The sequence below is a fragment of the Nannospalax galili genome, unplaced genomic scaffold, assembly GCF_000622305.1.
Source record: "Nannospalax galili isolate Female #2095 unplaced genomic scaffold, S.galili_v1.0 scaffold842, whole genome shotgun sequence".
NCBI classification, from domain to species: domain Eukaryota; kingdom Metazoa; phylum Chordata; class Mammalia; order Rodentia; family Spalacidae; genus Nannospalax; species Nannospalax galili.
Genome location: NW_008349291.1, coordinates 340,153 through 351,143, shown reverse-complemented (window position 1 = coordinate 351,143; position 10,991 = coordinate 340,153). Strand labels below are relative to the sequence as shown.

Here is a 10,991-nt window from a genome sequence, read left to right as displayed (position 1 = left end):
AGATGCACATGCGTTTCTAATCTCTATATATCTGATTATTACTAATCACAGTCGGTTAATTTCTGAGCTCATTGGCATCTGAACATGGGTATAAAGTCATCAGGTAGATTTCAATGGTAATGCTTTTCACATCTACTAATTATTATTATTATCAAATAGAATTTTTAAAGTGTAAAATTTTGTGGTTAGTTGAATTGATGGGTGCAGAAACAGCTCATGCTGAGAGCTAACTGTATGTAGATAGGATTCTATCTCTAGCACCTATTATATCTAGGCATATGTACACACATCTGCATAGATGTATAAAAACATATATATCTGTATGGCTAATTTCTAAAAGTGTAACAGTAAAGAAGTTCTGAACACTTTTGCCAACACGGCGATACCACTGTAGATCTTTATCAAAGTATGTGCGACAAACTGCATAAAAGCTCCCTGCTGTATGATACTAGCCATGTAACCATTCTATGAAGGTTGATACATGTGGGGAGACTGAGATGGTCTCTGTTCATACTAATCCTAATCTCGTTTTTGCCTCTGTTTTCCATGCTGACTCATTGGCTCTTGACTCTGGCTCCTCTTCCAGTCAAATGCAAGTCACATTCCCTCCCTATACACACAGGGGATGAAGAGGGGGTGGGATTCAACTCAGGGAGACAAAAGGGACTGGTAAAACATATGACTACCATGTTCCACTGGAGTAAATTCAGAAACACACTCAACCCGAGCATGGCCTCCAATGACCTGGTCCACAGGTCATGGTGGGAATGTGATGGGATGGAGTTCAAGCAGGCCAGCCAGTCTCTGAGACCCTTTGGCAACAGTGTTTACAAGAGAGAAAGAAAGGACCTTTGTGGGTTTCTGTTAATATTCTTCTTAACAGAGTGCCAGTGGGATCAATGAATAGCACCGTTAGAAACCCACTCACTCAGTCTGTACAGATGAGCTAGCCTGTGTCATCACTGGTAAGTTTTAGATAAGAGGAGTGAGGTTAAGGGTGAATAGGTCTACTTCTTTGCCAATAATTAACCATCCTGGTTTCCAGGTGTCATCTGGTTGTTAGGAGGACAATCCTTCTGCTAATCTCCTGGGATTCAGATGGAGCAGGGAGGGTTTGGAGTCCCCAGGGAACTGGTATCCTGGATTCTGACTTCTGAGAAACTCCTCTCCAAAAGCATTCAGGATCTTCCAGCTCTGGTCCCTTGGCCTGTCTTTGGGATGTCTGGGGTGCACTGAGGGGCAGCATACAAAGGATGACTTAATCTATTTCATGTTCTCTCTTCACCTTGTTTGGAACAATGTTCCCATCGGTCCTGGCTGTCCTTTCCTTCCTGATGCTAACAGTGCTGAAAGGTAAGTGTCTCAGTCTGTCTCCCTCCCCATTTCCGTGGTTTTCGTCAGAAAAAAAAAAATCCGCTGAACTTCAACTCGATTTTCTTGTCCTGGCTGTCCACAACCCAACTTTTAATTTAGGAACTAAAAAGAAAATTGAGCGTTGGAACACTTCCTTTGATGGACATCAAATGCCACTCTCTCTCTTTCCCAAAATTCAGTATTTTATTTTCTTCTTCCAAATGGAACCAAATATAACAGGTTCTCCAAGAAATAGGAGAAGCAACTGTTTCCTGCAAGGAAAGGGCACAGGAGTGATTCCCAAAGCAAAGCCCTCCTCCATGTTTTATGACACTATCCCCAGGGAGACATAAACAAACACCGACTTACCCCAGACAGGGAACCAGCATAGGCCAAACTAAGGATGCCACCAAAGTCCAACTTGGTGAATGAATGAGTTTATTGGGATTACTCACAGGAGCAGAAATCACTCAAAGAGCACTACATTCCCCAAAGTCCACCCCAGCATGGGCGACAGCTGGTGAAAACAGGAAACCTGGAGCACTGCACAGCCTACAGGCAGCTCAACAGGTCTGACAGTGTCTCTCAGCAGTCCTTAGGGCTTGAGGAAGGAGGGGCCTAGTGAACCTAGTCACTTTCAGAAACTTCCAGAAGCTAGTAAAACACATATGCACAAGGGTCCACACAGATGTGTGCCCACTCATATGAAAAACATGCACACACACATGCATGCCATGCACACATACACACATGAAAATAGAAAAATTAAAATTAAAAAAATACCATTACAGGGTTAGAGAGATGGCTCAGCTGTTAAGCACACTGACTGCTCTTGCGGAGGACCCAGATTCAGTACCCAATACCCACATAGTGGCTAACGACCATCTATAACTCCAGCTCCAGGGGATCCAATGCCCTATTCTGACTTCTGTGGGCATTCCATGCATGGGACCAGGCAAAATATATGCAGCTCAAACAGCTATACACATAAGTAAAAATAAAAAATAATTTAAAAATAATAAAATGTATACATTAAATATGAACCATTCAATCTTGACATTACTGGCATCGTCTATTAGGTGGCTTCAGGTGATTCATAGGATGTTTTGTGAGCTATTTAATATTTTATTCTATTATTATTAATAATAATATTATTATTGGCCTTCTTGAGACAGGGTCTCCCTGAAGCCCCAGCTGGCCTGGCATTCACTATGTAACCCAGGCTGGCCTTGATCTCATAGAGATCTGCCTGCCTCTGTCTCTGCAGTGCTGGGACTAAAGGCATGCACCACCACGCCAGGGTATTATTTTTATGTGTATGAATGTATTGTCTGCACGTGTGTAAGTGCACCTGTGTCATGCAATACCTGCAGAGGTCAGAAGAGGGTGTCAGATTCCTCTGGAACTGGAGTTACAGATGATTGTTAGCTGTGATGTGGATGCTGAGAATTGAACCCAGGTCCTCTGCAAGAGCAGCCAGTGCTTTTTACCACTGAGCCATCTCTCCAGCCCCTTGGGAGCTATTTACAGTCTTTTCTACAAGTTAGTGGGGTTCCTTGGTCTGCAGGAAGATTTACTCAATTAATATTCCTAGAAGGCCAATGAGAAAATGGGCATTTATAGAGAAAATCAGAGTAAAGTTCTCTTTCACTTACCAGCCTATTCTCATCAACATTCTGGAGCAACACTTTGGTCTTGGAAGATTAAGGTAAAGTACATGGAAGTAAAGAGCCATCACCTGTACAGAGGGTGTGGCTCAATGATAGAACACCTGCCCAGAACCCCCCAGTGAGGAGCTGGGGTGTGGCTCAGTGATAGAACACCTGCCCAGAACCCCCCCAGTGAGGGGCTGGGGTGTGGCTCAGTGGTAGAGCCCCTGCCTAGAATCCCCCAGAGAGGGGCTGGGGTGTGGCTCAGTGATAGAACACCTGCCCAGAACCCCCCAGTGAGGAGCTGGGGTGTGGCTCAGTGATAGAACACCTGCCCAGAACCCCCCCAGTGAGGGGCTGGGGTGTGGCTCAGTGGTAGAGCCCCTGCCTAGAATCCCCCAGTGAGGGACTGGGGTGTGGCTCAGGGGTAGAGAACCTGCCTATCATGTTCAAATCCCTGGGTTCAATGGCCAGGACTGAAAATTGAAACAACATGGGTCTGGAGAGATGACTCAGCAGTTAAGAGCACTGGATGCTCTTGCAGAGGACCCAAGTTTGGTGCTCAGCACCCACTTGGAGGCTAACAACTGTCAGTAACTCTAGTTTCAGGGGATCTAATGCCCTCTTTTGGTTTCTCCAGGCATTGCATATATGTGGTGCACTTACATACATGCATTCGTATGCATAAAATAAAAATAAATCTTTTTTTCAAACCTGAAACTAAATAAAATGTGATCTGTCAATTAAAAACGGTGGATGGTTCCTCATTCTAGACCTGACAAAGGGCAGCTTTCCTCTAGCATGATGTTTTCTCTAGCAAGCTGCATCTGCCTTTCCCAGTTCAGTCACTAAGTGCTCCCCTGCATCAGCTGCACAGGGATTCTTGGGATTCTCGTGGACCCTGGGTCTTTGTCCCTGACCGTGCATCAGACCCATTGTAGATTCCGTTTTCCAACATGTTTTCAGCCCCCAGTGTCTGACCTTGTTTTTGGCTTTCTAATTGTGGCTTTGTCTCCATGACCCGTCAGACTCAACTGCCTGTGCTTCATCTGTAACCTTGGTCACCACGGCACCTCTCCTGGTCCGGCTGCCATCAGGAATCTTTGGTAAGTATTGAGTCACAATGACAATGTCCTGGACTGTGGACATCAGTGGAAAGCTTTGAGCAAGAGTTTGTGGGCTGGTGAGGTGCCTCAGTAGGTAAAGGGGCCATCAAGCCTGATGATCTGTGTTCAATCTCTGGGACCCACATTGTAGCAGGAGAGAACCAACTCCCGAAAGTTGTCCTCTGACCTACCCATGCCCATGTACACTACACTACATTATACACACACACACACACACACACACACACACACACAAGAATTCATGAGCATTTAGCTGTCTGGACTCATACTCAGAAAATGGAAGCCCAAAGATAGAACAGTAGAAACCCAGAATCTAGCAGGAACATGTATTACGAATCGTATGCTGTACCATGCAACTGCTCGGTGACAGCTTGCATAGACACCCACAGTCCCTTAATATTAACGATGTTGTACCTATTTTGTTTTAAAAACTTATAGGAACTGGAGAGACTGTTCAGCAGTTAAGAGCACTTGCTGCTCTTGGAGATGGTGGTTAACAACCGTCTATAACTGAAATTCAAGGGAATCTATTGTCCTCTTCTGGCCTCCACGGGCATTGCATGCATGTGGTACACTTACATTCAGGAAAAACAGACACATAAAATAGAAATAAAGAAAATACTTAAAATTTTTTGTTTATATTTTATGTGTATTTTGCTTGCATTTAAGCACACTATATGCATTCAGTGTTCATGGAGGTCAAAAGAGGGCATCAGATCCCCCGGAACTTGAGTTACAGATGGTTGTTAGCTGCCATGTGGGTACTAGGAACTGAATCCAGGTCCTCTGCAAGAGCAGCCAGTGCTTTTAACCACCTCTTCAGTCCCTATCTTGTTTTGATGACATATATTCTATGATGTTTGCACAATGATAAAGTTGGCCACTGACCCAGTTTTCAAACCATATTAGAGGCAAATGATGCCTTTTATGACTAGGCTAAGACAAGGGGTTGAGACAATTAAGGAAACTCTAAATCATAATGATACTGGCTAGGAGGTGAGTTCTTTTTCTACATCAGTTAAAGAATTAGAAGGCATGGGGCTGGGGCTGGAGAGATGGCTCAGCAGTTAAGAGCACTGGCTGCTCTTGAAGAGGACCCAGGTTCAGTTCTCAGCTCCCACATGACAACTAACAACCATCCATAACTCCAGTTTTAAAGTAGTCAAAACCCAACACCCTCTTCTGGCCTCCTCAGGCACATGGTTCACTTACAAACAAACAAGCAAAACACTCATACACATTAAATAAGTAAATTTAAAAAAAAAAAAAGAATTAAAGCCAGATGTGGTGGCTCATGCCTTTAATCCCCAAACTTGGGAGTTAGAGGCAAGGGGATTTCTGTGAGATGAAGGCCAGCCTATATGGTGAATTCCAGGCTGGTTGGGGCTACAAGCCATGTATTAATTACTTTTCTGTTGCTGTGATAGAAACACTGACCAAAGCAACTTATAGTAGGAAGAGTTTATTTGAATTTATAGTTCCAGGGGAATTACAGTCCATCATGGCGGGGAGGCATGGTGGCAGGAGATGGCTGGAGGGGAAGTAGAAGGCAGAGTGCTCACATCTTCAAGCAGGCACAGGAAGCAAGAGAGCAACTCGAGATCCGGCAAGGCTTAAGAACTCTCTAAGTCCACCCCCAGTGATGTGCTTCCTCCAGCATAGCCACACCTTCTAAGACCTCCCAAAATAGCTGGGGACAAAATGTCCAAATACTTGGAGCCTATGGGGGCCATTTTCACTCAAAGAACCACAGGCCATGTCTCAAAAAATCCAAGGAAGGAAGAAAGGAAGGCAGGAGGGAGGGAGGGAGAGAGAGAGAGATGGGAAAACAGCTCAGTGCAAAGTGAGTTTAATGGCAAGCATTAGCAGCCTTCTCAGGTAGAAAAGGAGTTCCTAGAGTTGGAGAGACCACTCACTCTAAGGGCATCTGGGTATTTACTGGGGTTTAGGGTGTCCCCCCCACCAGCGATTTCCCTTCCCTCTTTTCTCTGTTGGTCTAAAGCTGTCTATGAGCCCCTTATGTAGCAGGGATTGGGTCTCTCTGTCTCTGTCCACACGCACAGGAATAACTGAACTGTTGATTGGCTGGGGTAAGAGTGGGGCACCCCAACCTCTTCTGCTCTGTGTGCTGTTTAACAGGTACAGAAAGAGTCACCTCGTGTGGGCAGAAACAGGCTATGGGTTAGAAAGATAGAAGCTTACTGCTGGGTGAAAAAAAACAAAGACAAAACACAAGGACATGGAGTGTTACTAGCCATTAAGAAACTCAAAATGTGATTATTATGTTGCTTCTTCTCCCATTCTAGGGGCTCACCACCTCCGTCTCTAGGGTATCCTAGGCACATTGCCCCAAGAAGGGAGTTGGCTGAATCTGTTGGACTGGGGACCTCCATTCACTGTGGATTTTCTTTAAGTTGCATTTGCTGTGTGTGTTGACATCATTTGTTTTGTCTCCTTCCTCAGGGCTAATGAGTAGACTATCTCCAGATGGTGAGTATGGATGTGTATCTTCTGATCCTGGTCTTTTCTTTCTCTAGTGGACAGGTATATGGGCATTGTTGCATGAGACTGTTCCTGGGGGAGGTGAGCAAATGTCTACTATCCCAGATTAGGGAACTAACAACAGACCAAAGTAAGGATACCACCAAAGTCCAACTTGGCGAATCAATGAGTTCTATTGGGCTTACTTACAGAAGTACAGGTGAGGGGTTACTTAGAAGACCTTGGGTGATGGGTCACTTACAGAAGCAGAAATGACTCAAAGGCAGCTATCTCATCAATGGCTACACCAGCATGGGTGACAGCTCATGAAAACAGGGAACCCGGGGCTCACTGCATGACCTATAGGCAGCTTGTCAGGTTGGAGAGTGTGGCTTTCAGGAGACTTAGGTGGTCTAAGCCTCGTCCAGGCATCTCAGCTTATCTGGGAACATCTGTCAGCAGTCCTTGGGGCTTATATAAGCTTGGGGAAGGAGGGATCTAGTGAACCTGGTGAGTTTCAGCAGTTTCCTGAAGCTATTGAATTGTTTACTTCCTTTTTAAAAAAATTTTTTTAATTTTATATTATGAGTATTTGCCTGCATTTGTGTAAGTGCGCTCGTGTCCTGCAACACCCAAGGAGGTCAGAAGATGGCATAGCATCCCCTGGAACTGGAGTTATGGATGTTTGATGGCCGCCATGTGGGTGCTGGATTTTTTTTTTTTTTGGACAGGGTCTCCCTGTAGCCCCAGCTGGCCTGGAACTTACTATGTAGACCAGGCTGGCCTTGAACTCAGAGATCTACCTGCTTCTGCCTCACAAGTGCTAGAATTAAAGGCATGTGCCACTACACCTGGGTGCGGGTGCTGGGATTTTTAACCCGGTCCTCTGCAAGAGTAGCCAGTGCTCTTAACCATTGAGCTATCGCTCCAGCTCCATTTACTTAGTTTTAGAACAGCCTTTTGCTTACCTCCCTCTAGAACATCCTGTTTTAAAGTTTTCCTGCAAGAGTGAAGTTTTTTTTTAAAGATTTTATTTTTATTTTATGTATATGAGTGTTTTGCCTGCATGTAAGTGCACCACACACATGCAATGCCCACAAAGGCCAGAAGAGGGCATTAGATCCCCTGGACTGGAGATATAGATGGTTATTAGCCACCATGTGGGTTCTGGGAACCAAACTCAGATTCTCTGAAAGAACAGCCAGTGCTCTTTACCGCTGAGCTACCTTTCCAGTCCTTTCTGGAGCTTTCTTAAGTTTATAAAAATATATATAATAAGTAGATATATAATAAATTTACATGAGAAGAAGTTGAGGTATCATAAAGTCAAATCCATTACTTATCTAATTTCCAGCTTGAACAATGAGAAGCCACACTTTTAACATTCTCAAGTAGTCTCAAGAAATACTGGGATTAAAAAAAGAGAGAGAAGGACACAGAGTTGGTTGGATAAGGAAAGGAAGGGTTGGGTCTGTGAGGAATTGGAGGAGAGAAGGGTGAAAGGGATCAAAATATTTTGTCTAACCGCGAAGACTTCTAGACCGGAAAGGGAAAGGAGGAAATTTTAGAAGGGAGAAAGAGATTAAACTACCTTCCTGAGAGGGAAGGGTACTCACGGATTCCTGGCGTTTCTGTGGGCACCAGCTCCGAGCTGGCACGAAGTTCAGAGGACTCTCACGTTGTGCACGAGGTTGAGAAGCCAAACCAAGCCCCACGTTGGGCGCCAGATATGGGGCGGGTCGCTGGACCCCCGGCGTCACGTTGGGCGCCAGGTATGGGGCAGGTCGCTGGACCCTTGGCATGGTGTGTGCGGGCACCCTGGTGGTCCCCGCCACACCTGGCTAGTCCCGGCGTGAGCCTGGCCACAAGCGATGTGGGGAGTGCCCCTGGGCTCCTGGGCGCACTCACTCTGGATGTGGCACAGCAGATCTCTGGCTTCTCTGGACCCGGCGCGGCGGGTGCGCAGACTTCTCTGATGCTGGCTGTAGCTGATAGCTACAGCCTTCTCTGGAGCGGCAGCTGATGGCTACCGCAGTTTCTGGTGCTGAGAGCTTCCTCTGCTACTGGAGTATTATCCAGTCAGAATCCCGCCTCTATTACACCCTTGTGCCTTTCCTCAGGATTGCGGAGTTCCTGGCCAGTGAACTCCACAGGGAAGAGGCATGGAGGCGGCGAAAGCTGGGGTATCCGTGGGCCGATAACGGAGGAATAGCGACCCCCCGGGGAGACTGGATCACAGGATTTAGTGTTACAGCTCAAGACAAGTGACTCAGCTCAGATTTCAGTGATTCAGCTCCAGCTCCTGCTCCATCTCCAACTTTATTGGGGTAAAACTAGGGCTATTTATAGTGTAGAGACAGTAGAAGAAGTCTTAGCTGACAGGTACTTTTAGGATGCCACATTTCCATAGGGCAGTGGGCTTCTATCAGGCTATCAGACAACGCCTGACTAAAACCTGGTAGCTCCTGTGCCGGAGGGCATGTATTTGTGGCAAACACTTTAAGAGAAGAGTCAGGGAGGATGTCAGTAAGGCACTCTGCTATGAAAGGAATCTGCAGCACATGGTTTTCCGAGCTCATGAGCTATCCGGACGTGAAGAGACTTCTACTTGCATAACAGAGGACCCCAACAAAAATACATCACATGAAATTCTCAAAGAATTAATAGAAATTTTTAAAAAATATCTGGGTATGGTAGCACACAAACCTTTAAATCTCACTCAGGAGGCAGAGGCAAGCAGTTCTCTGTGTCTGAGGCCACTTTGGTCTACATAGTGAGCTCCAGGTCAGCCAGGGCTGCACAGTGAGAACCTGTATAAAATAAACAAAAAGAAGGGATACTGGAGAGATGGCTTAGTAGCTAGGACTACTGGCTGCTCTTGCAGAGGACCTAGTTTCAGTTCCCAGCACCTACATGACTGTTAACAACTGTTTGTAACTCCAATTCCAGGTGATCTGATGCCATTTTCTGGCCTCCTTGAGCATTTTCACACATGTATGCATTCACATACATGTAGGCAACACACTCATACACACAGAAAAAAAAACAAAAATAATTTTATTTAAATTTTTTATTTTATGTGTGTATCTTCTTCACTCTCCACCTTATTTATTGATTTATAGATTTATAGATTTTTATTTTATGTGTATGAGTGTATTGCCTGCTTTTATGTAAGTGCACATGTGTCGTGCAATGCCCATGGAGGTCAGAAGAGGCCATCAGATCCCCTGAAACTGGAGCTATGGATAGTTGTTAGCCACCGTGCCAGAGCTTGGATTTGAACTTGGGATATCTGCAAGAGTAGCCAGTATTCTTACCAGCTGGGCCATCTCTCAAGCTCCTTATTTATTTTCTTAGACAGGGTCTCTCTGTGTAGCCCAGGCTGGCCTGGAACTCTATATGTAGACCAGGCTGGTCTGGAACTCACAGAGATCCACTTGCTTCTGCCTCCCGAGTCCTGAAACTAAAGGCATGCGCCACCATACCTGGCCCATCCTGTTCTTTTCTTGAAACAGGCTTTCTTGGCTGAACCTGAAGCTTGCTGTTTCAACTAGGCAGGCTGGGAAGGGAGCTCCAGGGATCTGCTGTCTCTAACCCCCTGTTCTGGGATTACAGACGTAGGTAGCCATACCCAACTTTTTACATGAGTGCCGGGGATCCGAACTCAGGTCCTCCTGCTCGCACAGCAAGCATTTTACCCACTGAGCCATCTCTCCAGCTCCTGATTCCATTTTTATGATGAGGATACAGAGGCTCAGAATCACAAAGCTAGGAAGTGATCTAAACGCTCCCTCTGCATGGAATCTGAGGTCCTTAAAATTACCCATGTGTCTTTGCAGTATCCAGCCCTGCTGCCTGTGTAACTGTGCCAGGGTCCTTCCCAGGCAGGACCACGCCCCCCCCGGGTCCCCATCCCCCCCGCCTGGATGCTCACCTTCCCATTCCAATATTTTTTTCCCCACAGCTAACCCCTGCTCATTTTTCAGGTCTCAAACAAAACATCATTTCCTCCTCCAAGATGCCTCCCCTGGTACCCACACCAGGTCAGCAGCCACCATCCTTTTATAAGTTCCCACCATGCCCTGCAGGTGGGCCAGAACACTCCTCACATCCATGCCCCACTTCACCATGCTTTTGGTCTCCCTTGTCCAACTGATCCGCAAGCACCTGGAAGCCATGGATGTTGTCCACTGGTGTAGCTGCTGTCTCCCCGAAACGTTGCTTATACCCAGCACACAGTAGGTGCTCCATAAATGTTTATTAGAAAAAAAGAGTGGTTGCAGACTTGACCCCAAGCTGTCTTGTTGAGTTGCCCTGTCACCTCCGGTTTCTGCCAGGTCAGGGATGCAGGACTGGGCTACTCATTCTCATTCTCTCTCTC

The 10,991-nt window shown here is 46.0% G+C and overlaps 1 protein-coding gene across 1 annotated transcript in view; it reads left to right on the top strand.

Moving 5' to 3' along the window:
- Nucleotides 1-10,991, top strand: part of Eddm13 (epididymal protein 13) — a 33,783-nt gene that overhangs the window by 7,764 nt on the left and 15,028 nt on the right. The window contains exons 3-5 of the mRNA XM_029570199.1: nucleotides 4,031-4,108; nucleotides 6,593-6,619; nucleotides 10,597-10,653. Of these exons, the coding sequence (XP_029426059.1) occupies nucleotides 4,031-4,108; nucleotides 6,593-6,619; nucleotides 10,597-10,653 (162 nt within the window). The remainder of the gene's footprint in view (nucleotides 1-4,030; nucleotides 4,109-6,592; nucleotides 6,620-10,596; nucleotides 10,654-10,991) is intronic.